The sequence below is a fragment of the Cupressus sempervirens genome, chromosome 6, assembly GCF_028749045.1.
Source record: "Cupressus sempervirens isolate cs-2001-9-10 chromosome 6, ASM2874904v1, whole genome shotgun sequence".
Taxonomy (NCBI): Eukaryota; Viridiplantae; Streptophyta; class Pinopsida; order Cupressales; family Cupressaceae; genus Cupressus; species Cupressus sempervirens.
In genome coordinates, this window is record NC_143123.1 from 307166806 (window position 1) to 307182960 (window position 16155).

At 35.8% G+C, this 16155-nt stretch overlaps 1 protein-coding gene across 1 annotated transcript in view; it reads left to right on the plus strand.

Moving 5' to 3' along the window:
* Nucleotides 1-3531: 3531 nt before the first annotated feature.
* UNG (uracil dna glycosylase) overlaps nucleotides 3532-16155 on the plus strand; it is a 49866-nt gene continuing 37242 nt past the window's right edge. Inside the window, exons 1-2 of the mRNA XM_089787980.1 lie at nucleotides 3532-3687; nucleotides 3778-4109. Coding sequence (XP_089644106.1) covers nucleotides 3641-3687; nucleotides 3778-4109 — 379 coding nt within the window. The 5' untranslated portion in view covers nucleotides 3532-3640. The remainder of the gene's footprint in view (nucleotides 3688-3777; nucleotides 4110-16155) is intronic.

A 16155-nucleotide genomic window follows, 5' to 3' on the forward strand; every position in this document is an offset into this window, starting at 1 on the left:
ATAAGATTTTTTCCGCCCTATGCGTCTTGTCCACAAAATATTGCAAAATTTTTCATTGACAAACTTCTTTATTTCTTTAATGTGATCCAGGCAAGTTTGGATGTTGATATCCCATTTTCGCATCCATTTGTCATTTTGCTGCATCCATGTGCTTTTCTGCCTCACAAGTTTTTTCTCTATGACCAACTTGGGCCAACGATGTGTTTCCAAACCTTGGGTTTTCTTTAAATAGCTTAGCATCCGGACCAATGCGACGGCTTCTAATGGAAAGGAACCCACCTCCGCCAAAAGGATTTCATAAGGAACTATGGTCTTGACTTTAAGATTGCAAGTGATGAAGAGTTTTTGAATTCTTTCTACTTGCCGCCATTTTTGTTCAGACATACTACTGCCCCACACTTCACATCCGTATAGAATAACCAGAGTGACTAGCAAACCAAAGAGAGTTTTCATGGTCGTCCAATCCCATAATTCTGCATTCTTGCACTTGTTTTGTAAAGAGTATAACGCCTTCCAGCCCCCTTGTATCCTTTTTGATCTGCAAGTATCGCAATTGAGTTTGTTATGAAAATCGATGCCCAAGTATTTGTACTCTTCCACAATCTCAAGGAGGCTATTTTCAAATAAAAACTCGTCTTGTATGCCCCTATTCTTCTTCAACGAGAAGATCATAATTTTGGTTTTGCTAGTGTTAACTTGCATTCCTACTTCATGACAAAAAAATTCTAGCGCTTTCAAGTGTTCTTTCAAAGCTTTAGCTGTCCTAGCAAGAATTATGAGATCATCTGCATATAAGAGCAATCTTATTACAGAGTGGGTCAGCTGCACCCCCTCACCATTGGTCTTGTTTATCCACTCTTCTAACTTGTCAATATAGAGTCCGAATATTGTTGGAGATAGCGGACATCCTTGCTTAACCCCGATGTTGATTTTAAAATCTTCCGATAGCCCTTCTGTCATTCTGATTTTAGCTTTAACCTGCTCATATAATCTATGAACCACTGACCTAAGTTCTTTAGGAACTTCCAACTCTTCCATTCTATCCCATAATTTATTACATGGCACTGTGTCGAATACTTTTTTAAAATCCATGAAACAACAAAAAGCCTCGTTCCCTGGAGTGTCCCAAACTTTCTCTATCAAGTGTCTGAGAGTGATGCCGTGATCTATAGTAGAGCGTTTTAGTCTAAAGCCTGCTTGCCCTTTTGCACGTTTGCCTTCTGTTTCAGCCCAATTGCTAATTTTTTGTTCTACCAAGCTGCCAAATAACTTGCCAAATAGCGGATTGATCATGATGGTTCGGTAATTAGAAGGATTGTTTATATCTCCACTTTTGTGGAGTGGGATCACCACACTTGTTGTCCATTTTATAGGGAAACCTTCTTTATCGACACTGTCGAAAATCTTAGTGATGTGTGGTGTGAGGGTTTCCACACCCCATTTTAGGTATTCAACTTGTAGCCCATCTATATCTTGCGCTTTACCATCAACTAATCTCCTTATGCCTTGAATAATATCCTTTTCGCTGAATAACTCCCCTGTAGTCTCTGTTTTCATGATTCTACATTCTCCTAGATCACACTCGTAGAGAGTCTTGGCATATTCCAGCCACTTGGTTCCTGTTATGTTGTTCTCTATCTAAGTTTTTCTCTGCTGAAGCTCTTTCCAAAACTTTCTGGGGTTGTTTTTACCAAGATTAATCAACTCGATTCTTCTCTTGTTCACATACTCTTCTTTCTTCTTTTTAATCAGCTGATCATACTCCTTTCTACTTTCTTTGTTCATGTTCTTTTTCCAATTCCTTTTTGCCATTTTGCACTCCTCATCAAACCACGAATTGGTCGGAAAAGTATTCTTGGCTTCTCTTGTGGCCCTAGATCTTTTACACTCCTCCAGTGCTTTAATGATAGTAAGAACAAGGTTATCCTTGTCCATGAAATGTTGTTTGTCAGACTTGGGATGGTTTCTCGAAACCCTAGACAACCGGAAAAGAGAGTCTTGGAAAGTATCATGGTTTTCTTGTGTTATTAAAACTTTGCTGATCGGAATCATCTTCCTTGTCTGTAAAGGTTTTGGGATAGTATGTGGATCTTTAAAGTGAGTGGCTACCCTTATCAAGATGGGGTTATGATCAGATTTTAGCTCCATGGGGCAATCCTCTATCTCAAAGTTAATTATCTTTGCGACATAGTCTTGCGAGCATATTACATAATCAACAACACTTTGTCCATTGTGTCTTTTGCATGTGATTCCACCTGATTTAGGCCACTTTTCCATACCATTGCATATGACCATGTTATATAGGCAGCATAAGCCTAGTAATTCAGCACCACAATGATTTATCTTTCCCATGCTATCTTGTGAAGATCTTTCCCATTTTTGTGTCCCTTCTTCTTCAAGCCAAACAGGGTCTCTGCTTTCATTGTAACTCTCCTTAAGATTGAGAGTTTGGTTGTTTGCTGTTCTAGCATTGAAATCCACTATTATCATTAATTCCCCTAAAGAGCTAAAGGATGCTATGTCTTTTTTGAGTGCAGTGAACGGGTCTTCTCGATCTAGTCTATGTTTTTGATACATTTTTGAACCTTTTGGGGCGAAGTAATAAACTGCCACCCTTGTAGAAATCCGATTCTCTTTTATTTTTATCCAAATATACTACTTGTTTACATCTTCTTTCTCTAAGTTTACAAATCTACTCCAAGTTTCTTTTATTAGAATGGTGATGCCTCCATGCCCCTTACCATTATCTATCTTCTCATTCCACACTGATACCTTCTTATACCCTTCAAAATCTAGAACCCTACATCCATCATGTTCATGAGTCTCGGTAAGCATAATGATGTCATTATCTTTAGCTATCGACCCTAACCCAGGTCCTCTTCTCCAACGATAACCTCTACAGTTCCAGCTAACTATAGCTAAATGTTCCTGAGTGGGCCCGAGTTCCTATTTATTGCGTGTGATTTTGTCGCTGATTTGGGCTTTGCAATTTTGTAGCCATGCCCACTTGCCATTTTCTCTTGCTGTTTTAATTTTTTCCCATTCCTTCCTCCTTTCTTCTCGTTGAGTTACGGTGGGATCATCATCAAGATATATGTGTGTGCCTCTAAAAAACTTCCTCTTGCTGAAAATGTTGTTTTTATCCCCTGTATTCCTCGTTGTCACTCTAACATGTCTGTCTTTGCCTCCTCTAATCCATTTTCCAATTCTTTGTGCTTGTATGGTTGTTCCATGCCAGTCTAATTGGTCTTTAAAGAAGTCTTTGACTAAGTCCGTTGTTTTCTCCTGTTCTCCATAGTCTCGTAGCCCTTTGATGACGATATTTGCTGCTTTCTCATTTTTTTCTTTTTCCTCTCTAATCTGTGTCCGAACTTGTTTTTCTATGTTGTCAATAGGAGTGTTTGCTGACCCCTTTACTATGTTAGCCCATGATCTAACTTTTTCGATTTGTTCTCTGAGTTGGTTCTCTTTTATTTCTATATTGACCATGGCATTTTGTATATTTTTCATTTGCCGAATTTTGTCTTGTTTTTGTATATGGCATTAAACTCCTATTAAAAACATTCAATACCATCTTTTTAGCTAGGTTTGAGAAAAGGCGCGAGATTTGAAGGTTGCAGAGTAGGAAGGGAGGAGCGACATGGGGATAACACTTATTCATTCCAACTTCTTAATCAGTACAAGAAGGTAAATTCTGAATATTCGATTCACAACATCGTCTATTTAAGCTTCAACTTCTGCAATTTAATCAGTGGCACCTCTTTTTTGGGTTTGGAGGATGGCGCCTGTAAATGAACTTTTCCACGCGCCCAAGCGACTCAGAGCTGCAAATTCCGGCTCTGGCGCCAACGCCATTGCAGTTTGCCTCACTTCAGACACCCCCATCAAAGACCAAATGATCCATGCCTCACACCATGACAAGGCAGGTGTCCAATCTTCTTCCTCTTCCACTTTTGGAGACAATGAGAGCCAAAAGTCAAAAGAAGCTGCTGCCAGTGCTGAACTGCAATTGAATTCTGAGCAAATTATGCGAATGGAAATGAACAAATCACTAGCGAGAGCCAAGCGCATGCGCAAGATTTGTGAAGAGAGAGTTGCAGATGCCAAGGGTAAGAGTTTTACATCTCCGTCTTCTACTTCGGAGGGATCTTTAAGCTTTTTTCGAGTAAAAATTCGATGAATTTGTGTGAAAAACATAATGTAAAAATTATTTTTTAATATTTATGGATATAATTGTCAGATAACAAATGAATATAATATGTTGATGGCACTATCCTGATGGGTAGATCAACAATAAAAGAAGCAAAAATGTTTAAGGAAGTGCTCACTACTTCTACTAAAGCCTTTGGTAAACTTATTAACTGGTCTAAGAGCTCTATTTTTTTCATGAATACTCCTATTTATAAGTATTTCAGGATTGCTGCGATTCTTGATTGCAAGATAGGAGCTTTCCCGGACACGTACGTTGGTCTTCCCTTGGGTTTGAAGGTGTATGACTCCTTCTGGAACAAATTAATTGACAGATTCAATGCTACACTTGCAGGATGGAAAGGGGCTCTTCTAAGTCAAGTTGGTAAGATCCAAGTCCTTAAAACTACTCTGCAAAAGCTTCCTCTCTATGCCCCGAGTCTTTTTTCTATATTGGCAAAAATTGCTGACGCTATAAAAAAGATTCAGAGAAACTTTCTTTAGACGGGGGCTGGGAAGAAGAACAAATTTCATTTGGTCAAATGGGAAGATCTCTGTAAAACGAAGAGTTGTGGTGGGCTTGGGCCAAGAACTATAAGGTTGACAAATAAAGCTCTTCTTGCCAAACAACTATGGAGAGTGTTTGACTCAGACAAAGAATGGAGTAGTATTCTTCAAGACAAATATCTTTCAAATTTTAATAATTTGTATTCCTTTTTAGATTCTGAAGAGAAAATTAATGGTTCAGTCATTTGGAATGGTATTTAGAAGAGTAGAAATCAAGCGAAAACTGGTATTGGTTGGATTTTGGGTAATGGTCTAAAGATCGATTTTTGGGATGACCAATGGCTGATGAAGAAACCAATGAAGGATTACCCTAAGCTTGCTTCTCATCGAAATATTTGTATTCTTAGTTTTGGGAGGAAATTGGCCAACTATTGGAGGAATGATACTTGGGTGAACCTGATTGTCATCAGTCACGATCTGAATTTGATATCAAATAATCTTAATCAATGGTTTATAAGAGATAATGTGGAGGACAGGTTTATCTGGAAACTTAACCCAGATGGAAACTATAGTGTGAATTTTGCCTGTAGGGAAAGTTTTAAAACTGAGAGAAAACCCTTTTGGGTTAAGGCTTGGGTCAAAGACCTAACTCCAAAAATCAATACGTTTTACTGGCTCTTTCTTCAGAATAAAATCTTGACTACTGATAATCTGGTTAAAAAGGGAATGATTATTCCTAATAGATGTTACCTGTGTCAACAAGAGTCGGAAAGTGCTAATCATCTTCTATTGAATTGTCAATACACGGAGGAAATTTAGAACTCGATCCTTGCTAAAATGAACCTGTCCTGGATCTTTCCTAACTCCATTCAAGATTTTTTTTGAGCAATGGAAAAGCCCTATGAATAACTCAACTCTTCAAAAGCTTTGGAATTTCATAGCCCCCCATATAATTTGGCATACTTGGAAAGAGAGAAACAACTGTATTTTTAGGGATAAGCATAGGAAGGCTAAAGATAACGTGGAAAGAATTATTTTTGTCATCAATGAAAATTTTCATATTTCTAATGATGAAAACAACAATTGTAAGGTGAGCGATAAGGAAAGCCTTGAGAGTGCTGGGAGATTTTTAAGTTCAAGAAAGATACAAAGATTAAATAGGGAAGATGTGGTCTGGACTTCTACCTCCCATGGCTGGGTCAAAGCAAACTTTGACGGTGCTGCCAAAGGGAACCCAGGTATTGCTGGTTGTGGTGGTATATTGAGAAATGAGTTTGGGAGCTGTCTTTGTGTGATTGTGATGCCTTAGGGTACTCAAACCAGTCATTGTGCGGAAGCAATGGCAGCTCTCACTACTATCAGTATGGCTAGCGAAAATGGCAGTAAATGGGTTTGGCTTGTCGGAGATTCAAAAAATATTGTTAACTATATAAAAGGGGGGCAGAATCCTAGTATTACAATCAGTCATATCATAGACAAAATCAAAATTGAAATCCAAACTTTTGAAGAAATTTATGTGTCTCATGAATTTAGAGAAACAAATAAAGCTGCTAATGGGTTGGCTAATTTGGCCACGAGGAGTAATGACATTATAGAGTGGAAAGGCACGAAAAAGATGGAGGATGAGATCATTAATATTAGTAATCATTACAGATTAAACTCCCGGGCAGGGGTCATTGTTAATCAAAATGAAAGAAAAATTTAATTTTTTTTTAACACTAGTACTTTGCTCACGAGGAACAACACTGGCTTTTGGGATTGGGTGGGGTTCAAGACTCATTCAAACTGTAAAGAGGATGGTATAAGTAAAGTGAGCAGTATGAAAAGTCTGGCATTACAAGGGCTTAATATTCACAGAACGAAACAAACCATGGAGATTGATCTTAATTTTCTTGAGCTAGAGGATTGTCAATGGAAGGAGCATAAAAGAATCTAAATAAAGGTGGTGTTACGAAGTTTTTTGGGAAGTTCCATGGTGCCGACAAGGAGATTACTCAACAATTTGTCAAGGCGTGGGAGAATGGTAAGGTAATTTTGCAAAATTGAAGGGTTATTATCAACATTGACCTGATTTCTAAAGTTACTGGGTTGTCTAATTCTAGTAATTATTTTTTTAAAGATATTAAGTATGCGAAGGAAGCCCTAAATAAATTCCCAACTAAGAAAAAGGAAAAGGATCTTTTGGTTAAGAAGTATACTAGTTTCTTAGAAATCCACCAGATTAAGAAGAAATGGCAAAATGTTGTTAGAGTGATTATGGAGTATATCACTCTTGATGGTAGGTTCACAAGAGTCTATAACTACCACTTTGTTTTTCTTAATGACTTTAGATATGAGGTTAAAGTCTCTTTTCCTTTCTATCTCTAAAATTCTCTGGTTAAAGGCCTTGAAAAGCATTGCAAGATCCCGTCTAACTCTATTCTTCATGAGGGTTTAATGCGATTGATTCTTGAGTATTCTGAGAAGCACAAAGTTGGGGATTTGTTGGAGACTAAAAACCAAGAGAAGTCCAAAGAGGAGACTACTAGGAAAAGGAAGAGGGAGGTGAAACATGACAAGAAAAGAAGGGTTGTCAACTCGGACCTGAAGGACTCCTCGAGTGGCTCTTCTGATTCGAAGAAGGACCTTAAGAAGAAAAAAAATTCAAAGTGTCCGAATCGGAAGGGATTGCTTCGTCCACCCCTTTTGATAGTTCTGAGGAATATTTCAACCTCATTGGAAACAGAGGGCCAGGATACTGAGAAAAATGGTAGCTTTGAAAGGGAGGAGGTTAGCGCTCCTGATGATGATGAACAAGTCGACTCTGAGGAAGAGGAAAAGATTAACATGTAAGATGAATGTGGGGAAGGTAATGAAGATCTCTCTCCCCACAAGGATGAGGTAGAAGAAAAGCTAGAAAACAAAGATGATAATAATGCGGAGGGTAATGTTGATCTTGACAAAGGGTATGGTGTGGAAGACAAGGAGATTCTAGAGGATGAAAATTATGGCAGTGATGAGATTGAGGAGAACTACACTGAGGAAGCTAAGGGGTTGTCTCCCAAGTCTCAGGAGAATGCAAGTTGTAGTCAACACACCAATTTGGAAGCCATGGCAGTGAAAACCCTTAATGACATTAGTGACAATAGGGTGGATTGTAATACTAAAAATGAACACGACACTGTCAAAGCCCAAGATACTATGCCGCTGGACCAGTCCTAGACTAGAAATAATGACAAGGAAATGGTTAACTTGAAGGTTCTTGACATCACTCAAGCTAGGTATTCTGACATCGCTCAAGCTAGGTATTCTAATTCCCTTCAGTTTGACAATTGGCTTGTCAATGAAATTCAGTCGATTAAAATGGAAATGAAGGATGCTAGAAAGGATACTGGTGATGACAAGAATACTGAATTGAATAGTTGGTTAAGGAAATGGAGAACATATTAAAAATTTGATTGAGAGGACAAAAAATAATGAAACTATGCTGGTTACCATTTTGCTCCATAATCACGAGCAACTAAAGCCGTTCAAAATGAACCATAAAGAGCTCTACGAAATGCTGCAAAAACAGGTCATTAATCTGGACAAGGACGAGGTAGACACTGATGAAATCATGGGTCTTAGCAAGAGAACGAGGGCCAATATGAGAAAGAAAACAGAGGACACCAAAGTGGAAGAGCCAAAAGAGGACTCCATCCTTAAGACTCTGCAAAAGCTGGAAGATCTTGAAAATCAAACAGAGTGTCTTCTCCTGGACTTGGTCTAGTTTCCTGGTTTTTTCTGTACTGGTCTTTTTTGATTTCTTTGTCTTTGTTGGACTGTTTCACTCTTGCTGTTTCTGTTGTTGATGCTGCATAGTTTCTTGCTGTTAGTTGTCTTTTTGTTTTTTGTTGGTAACTCTATTATGGCTGTCATTGTCATGTGTATCTGCTTGTAAGAGGCTTTTGTTGTAAAGGGTTTCAGGTCCCTTCAAAACCTGTTTTTGCCTTTAATCCAAAACAAATGAATATAATAAAATTTAATTTTAATATTATATTATGTTATATCTTACCATGTTCTACACAATCAAATTCTTTCTTTAAATTTTTCTTCGGGACGGTGTCACAATTTATACCAAGTTACTTTTTGCAGTTGTGTTTATTGGCTCATACAAGGATGATATTTTAATATTTTATAAAGAATAAAAATAGATTTTAAAAGGGGCCACCCTTTTTACACAAATAACAAAAAAGTAAGAGGACACTAACAAGCAGTTAGATAAGGGGCTACAGAGCTGCAACATACAGAGAACCCAGCTAAAAACAAAATATTTGTCCATAAATTCAACAGTCTGTTTGCAGTTAATCTGATCAGGAATATTGATATAAACTGACAACTCACATTTTTCCGTTTCCTTTTAATCCAATGGACTCTGAACATCTTATGTACATTAGTTTAAAAATATGTTATGCAATTTATCACATAAAAGTACTAAAACTTGTTAAAGAAACTTTCAACTCTACATAACTGTATATTTGGGATTTCTATATTATATGTATATTACAAGGGAAGAACATTTTAGTTATATATAGTTTCTTTTTCCAATTCCATAGAATTGTCCTCAGAATAAAATTAGGGGCCAAAGGTCGTTCAATGGGCTGCATCCTTGACTCTTGGTGGTCAATCTCCTACCTTTTACTCAAGCACTTTTGAGTCAATTAAATTTGAACTTGCATTGCAGTGTTTAACTATCAAGTCACAAGCAAAGGGATGACCTTTTGGAATGAGAGATCTCTTCTTTCTGTACCAAGGTGTTTAGAGAGAAAATAATTATTTTTCTACAGAAAAAGAATTTTGATGGTCTCTTTAATTTCTATGCATCTTTCCCTATTGAGCCACAACCACTTGACAATGATGATGATAAGGCTCTTTAATATCCTATGACCAAAGTGGTCTTCAAGACTTGTAAAGTCAGGTATATAGACGATTTATTATTGTGAAGTATAATATATGAGTTGTCTACACAATATTCACATTTATTGTCTTCTTATTCTTAAGTTCTTCCCAATTGATTATAAGTGCCATGTTGAGGCTCACATTGATGTCAATCATTTTCCAATGTCTATTTGTGGCCTAAAATCAAAATTCTTGACCTCCATAGCATGGGGTTAATGTCATTCCAAAGAGTTGAAGTGTAATTTTCAGTATATTAGACGCTTTTCAGGTTTTCTGTAAAATATTGCTGCCAAAAGAATTCATGATATAGCTTTATTAGGGTATGGTATGCAACTATTTTAGTGAGTGCATATGTGAACCTTAAATAATATGTTTGGCTCAATGACCTATTTCCTATCTTTTAAATTATCAACTTAGTTATAGTTATGTTTAAAGTTCATTCCTTTATCATGGAACTAGGAATTCAGTCTCCTTTCAGAGGCTAAAAACTTTGGTTAGCATTGTTTTAAACCTGTTATTTTATTTTAATTTTTTTATTAAAGGATTACTATATTAGAGAATTCACATGTATTAAAGTAATATGTCAACCTAGTAGGTTATGGATTTTGGGATTGTTGTTGTACACTATACTTTCCTACTCAGGGTAGCAATAATGTAGGGAGAGTCCCCATCAATACAAATAAAATCCTAACACATAAAACTAAATCTTTCAAACAATAACTCAATCTTTTTTTTTGAATCCAAATGTAAATTCAAATTTACATTCCAAATAAATATTCAACAGAAAATTACATTATTGGTCTCCCATGCCCCTCTTACTATTTATCTACCTCTCCATTTTCTTCCTCAACTTTATGCAACTTCCTTGTTCTTCAAATTTGCATCAAGGACTCTTCCTTTATCCCTATTCCCCATACTGCTGTATACCTTTTAATCACAGCCTTGAAGATGCATCAAACTTAATTTTCTTCTTCAATGTTTTGTCTTCCCTTCAAGAAGCTTGGTTTTTTGGTTTTCTCTAGTATAGGCATCCAGCCTTCTTGACAAGAGTTCATTTGCAACACCCCTTCAATTTTTTATAAATATTTAATGTTTAAATTTAGAGAGCCCTCACATTCATATCACTTAAGTGTATAGAAAATTATTGACAAACTACTCTTTGGTGTTAATTTTGAATGTGCAAACATGCTCCAATTGCTTTGTAATGTCCCTTTCTTGGATCACCTTTTACGTTGCCCTAAATTCATAGATCCAAATGAGATAACAAGCATAACATAGTTAGATATACAATCTATTCATAAGAATAAGATGAATTTGCTTAGGAACTTTGCAAATCGAGTTAGATAATAATGTTGTAATTCGTGAGATATATCCATTTCTAGGGTAAGGAATATGCATGTGTGTTTGACAAATCTAAAATATTATATGGGAGCTCAACCATAATGAGGATTGTGATAGAAGACATGAGGCTGCCCTAGATATCCGCTAGTCAAGGCCCAACAATAGGACCTTATCCTCTATGGTCATGGTCCTTTTCCATCTTTATGAGGTGATGTACCTAGTGAGGTCTGTATGTTCTTCTCCTTTGTCATGTCAATTTCTTACCTTATATGATTGAGGATCCTTTCTAGTGCACTTTAACAATTGATCAATATGGGCTTGGTAGGGGAGGTTGCAATAAGGCACACTAAAAATGGCTCTCAACCCTAGGCCTAGGAGCTACCCCTTATCCTCCTTTGCCTCATGAGACTTAACCATCTTTATGAGGGGACACACCTAGTGAGGAACCTTCCACCTTTCACCCTCCTTGCACTCTCTTCCACATGATCAATTATTGCAGAAAATTCATATTGATAAATGGATATTTAGATTCAAGCATTCTCCGGTTGAATATTATTTGATATATGTATGTATGTGTATATATATCCACACACATACATGGTTGACATGAATACATAAGCATTATTAATTTTTTGTACCAAAGTATATTAAATGGTTTTCACACAAATTGCTCTGCTGGACATATGATCTCTTTTGCTGGTATTTGGTTGTTGTTGAATGTTTGATTGATTGAATGAATTCCTTCGATTTGATGACTTGAGGTATTATTGAGTTATTGTTAAGTAATTGTGATTATATGATTAAAAGTGATGATATAATGAATGCTAATTTGATATATTGGTGGATGATGGTTGAATGAATGTTTAAGGTGCACAAGCTTAGGGCAAGATACAAAAGACTTGCAAGACTGAGATGCATAATCCTAGGGTAAGATACAAGACTGTATAAGCTGCCAAAAGGACTCATTGTCTTTTAGTATGCACAGGGAATTGATGAAATAAAAAGATGTAGGATCTCTTGATCATATGTCAAACATCCACTGCTACAAACTCTGTCAACTCTGAAAAAATATTATCAATTTGCACATCTGGTCTTCCATATTCACATCTCAACAACTTCAGATTCAATCTACACACAATCCATGCTCAACTCAAACATTCACACACCTATATATATCAACTTGATAATTGAAAACTTCAGCTAGGTTTGTAATGTCCCTTGATAGGTTTGGACTTAGTCATTACACATTTAACTCAAAATCTACATCGTATGTCGTAAGATACAACGACTCAAGCTAAGACATTCATTGTAACATAGATTTTATATTTATTTAATTAGATTAAATTATATGTATGTAACATTAAATGTGCCATGTCCAATCTTATTACTATTTCAATTCAATGAAGGAGTAGGCTTTATACAAGGTGCCTAGAGACCAACAACAACGGGCTCCCTCAAAGTTTATAGGTCCAAACCTGTATGCTATCTTGGGACTTGCCCTCAATGCTTTTGGGATGCTAACCCCTACACTGTCTTGGGACAAATGCCATTGCTTGGATTCAGACAAACCACTCCTTGTAACATCACATCCTTCCCTTCTTAAGCTAAATGGTAAATATGGTTTTTGTATATGATTATAATATTTATTTGTATGTCTTAAGTATGTTCATCCATCATTTAACAAGAGTTTGGAGGCCTCTATACACACTTGATGTAGAAATATGTATATGTAGCAATTTATGTCTTTACTTATAAATTGACAGTATTGTCGATAGAGGAATGATTGTAGTATTGTCGATAGAGGAATGATTGTAGTATTGCCAATAGAGGAATGACTCCTTTGAGTCTTAAATTATTGTCTTCCTAACTCCATGATGTCTCTTCCTTCTATGATTATTGTTGCTTTTATTTTCTTCTATAGGGGACATGCCCTTCAACGTGACTCTTGATCAGAATTGACAACTCCCATTCCTATCCTTATCGGCAATACCCATTCTTATCATTTGTTTGTTATAATAATTACTTTCTCACGTGGATGCTTTGACCATTGACGATGGTCTCTAGTAATTATAGTTTGAATTAGTGGCTCTTTTATTAATACTATACATTCAATGGTTGTCTGCCATCGTCTGTCTATAATTTATTAATTAATAATCATTCATTTATTAATTAATACTTATTTATTGATAGTCATATTTAGTAACAATCATTAATTAATTAATTAATTAATGATTATTTATTCAATAAATACTAATATATTTGATTAATTATTTAATAATAAGATTGATGTTTGATTAATATATTCTTCAATTAATTGATCTATTTATTTGTTAAATTCTTATTACTTATAGGGGATATTATAGTCCATGCCTCCTAATTTTGCTTGTCCTCAAGCAACTTAAGGAGTGGGTGCTCAAAAAATTGCACTCCTTTTCACATTGCACCTTCCCTAAGCCTCTATTTGATCAGATATTCTAGAATGGTCTTATTCCTCATTATACTTAGCCTTGTTCCTGGGAATTTCTTCATTCCCTTCCTTCAGCGTTGCTTCTAATTGGTGGATTTGGCCTATACATTTTTGGCCAGGTTCCCATCTTTCCTTACATCTATAACATGGTTTTTTCTTAAGGAAATGATGTCCTTTCTCCCATGGCTCTTGACATGTGAAATATAAATCTTTCCCTTGTATTTTGTCCTTGTAGAGTCTAGGTAATCCTTGTGCTTTTTGTCCTTCGCATGGCAACCCTCAATATGTTCATTGAGGCCTTTGGTATTAGGGGGTGCGATCTCTACATTTAGGGCTGTTTCTATTGTATTATTATAACAACCCCTTTTCCTGGCTCTTATTTGACAACTATCATAACATTGACATAGTAACTAAAAAATAGCAATACAGAAAGGTAAAATAGATACAAAGAACACAACAGATTTATCTTGGAAAAACCCTTCGAGATTGAAGGGAAAAAAACCCAGCAACACAAAGAAAATTCTTTTTATTGATCATGAAATGTTCAAGTGTACAATCCTTTCGCTTGAAGTGAAATATATAACCAATAAAGAGACCCTTCACATAACAATCGAAAGTCTCTTTAGTTTCCCATGACTCCTATGATAAATTACAACTCCCTCAACACATGTGAATGACACACGTCATTTACAGTTAATATTACAATAAATGTCATTTTGAGCTGAAGCTGATCATATCGGTAATAATGCCTAGATATTGAGAGATAAAAATCGCTATCGCAGCTGCAATTTTTAACGCTCCCTCTTAGCAACAAGAGAGATCTTTAGCTGAACAGTCACACTAGGCTGCAACCAAAAAAATGTAAATGATAAATCTTGATCATACAGATTCAAAACATAATTCACGGAATCACTCAACATGAAAAATTTGCAAGGAACAGAACTGACTTTCATCATAGACTCTCTCAATGTGATGTTGTCATGGAATCTCTCAACATGACACTAGGAGAACAATTTGTTAATAATCATGGAATCACTCAACATGAAAAATCACAAACAACTTTCATCACGGATTCACTCAATGTGATGCTGACATGGAATCTCTCAACATGACAAGTTAGTAAGGTTTATAACCAACATTTTATCACCCGATTCTCTCAATTCAATATAGTCATGGAATCTCTCTACATGACCTCCAAACTCCCATTAGGAAATCTCTCAACGTGATGACATCATGAAATCTCTCAACATGATGTTCACTCTCAAAGTGAAAAAGTTATCAGGTTGACCTTATAACTATCATGAAAATAACTCATTGTCAGCAAGAAATGCAATCACAGCTAAGACTCGTTTCCATTATGTGTCTAAAAAAACCACTATACCAAAATATTAACAACATATGTAAGACTGGAAGGGGATTCAAAGACTCCCTCTCAACTATAGGAAGAAGATAGCAGATGATGGCTATAATGTTGCATTCATGGACGGTAAAGTAATGACCTGGTCTAAGAACTCTTCATTTAAGAAATCAAAGTTGATTGGTCAAAGAAAGGGATACTTATATGAATTAAATACAAAACCTTGTCAACCTATTTAAGCCTTCATTCATGAAGTTGTTGATATAAACAAAATATGGCATAGAAGGTTAGGACATCTAAATTTCAAAACCTTATTGACTATGGAGAAGATGGTAATTTGTTTACCGAAGTTGAATAAAGATCATTCAAGCATATGCAAAGGACACACTCTGGGTAAGAACACCAAAAGTCTATTTCATGATAGCACTAGAAAAATCAACAATGTTTTGGAATTAATCCATTTAGATTTATGTGGACCTATGTCTGTTCCTTCTTTGGGAGGATTCTGATACTATGTACTTTTTATAGATGACTTCTCTAGGAAAACTTGGATTTACTTCTTAAAATGTAAAGAATCAGAAGAAATCTTTAAGAGATTTAAAGAATTCAAAACCTTAATTGAAAACTTATTAGGACACAAAATTAAAAGTCTTAGGATTGATAATGGAGGGGAATATACTTCAGATTTGTTTAAAGAGTTTTGTAAAGAAGCAGGAATTAAGAGGAAGTATACCGTTCCTTATAACCCACAACAAAATGGGGTAGCAGAAAGGAAGAATAGAACAATTATAGAAGCAGCAAGAGTTATGATATTTGATCAAATTTTAGAAAATTATCTTTGGGCAGAAGCCTCTTGTACTATTGTCTATATTCAAATCAAAAGTCCTCACTCTTACATTAGAGATAAAACTCCAGAAGAAGTCTTTACTAAGGTTAAACCTAATATAAGTCATCCTAGGATTTTTGGGTGCCTAGTATATATACATGTTCAAAAGAAAAGAGAACTAAGTTAGAACCCTCCAAGAGGAAAGGTATTTTTTTCAGGTATAGTGAAACATCTAAAGCATATAGGATTTCATACCTGGTTAGAAAAACATTGAACTTAGTAGGGATGTAATATTTGAAGAAGATTTAGCATTCAAAAGAGCCCTAAGCTTTGGAGATCCCTCTCCCTTACCTAGTTTTGAAGAAAATACTGAATCTCAGTTTTAGAGGGAGAACATTGAAGAAATTGAAGATGAAATTCAAAATTTTAATCTTGAGGAAACTCAAAATCCAAAGAAAAGACCACTTTGGGCTATTAAGATAGTAGAGGAAGCACAAGACTTCGCTGCACCATTTGGAACCTTCAGAAAAAGCAAAAGACCCAAAAGATTTT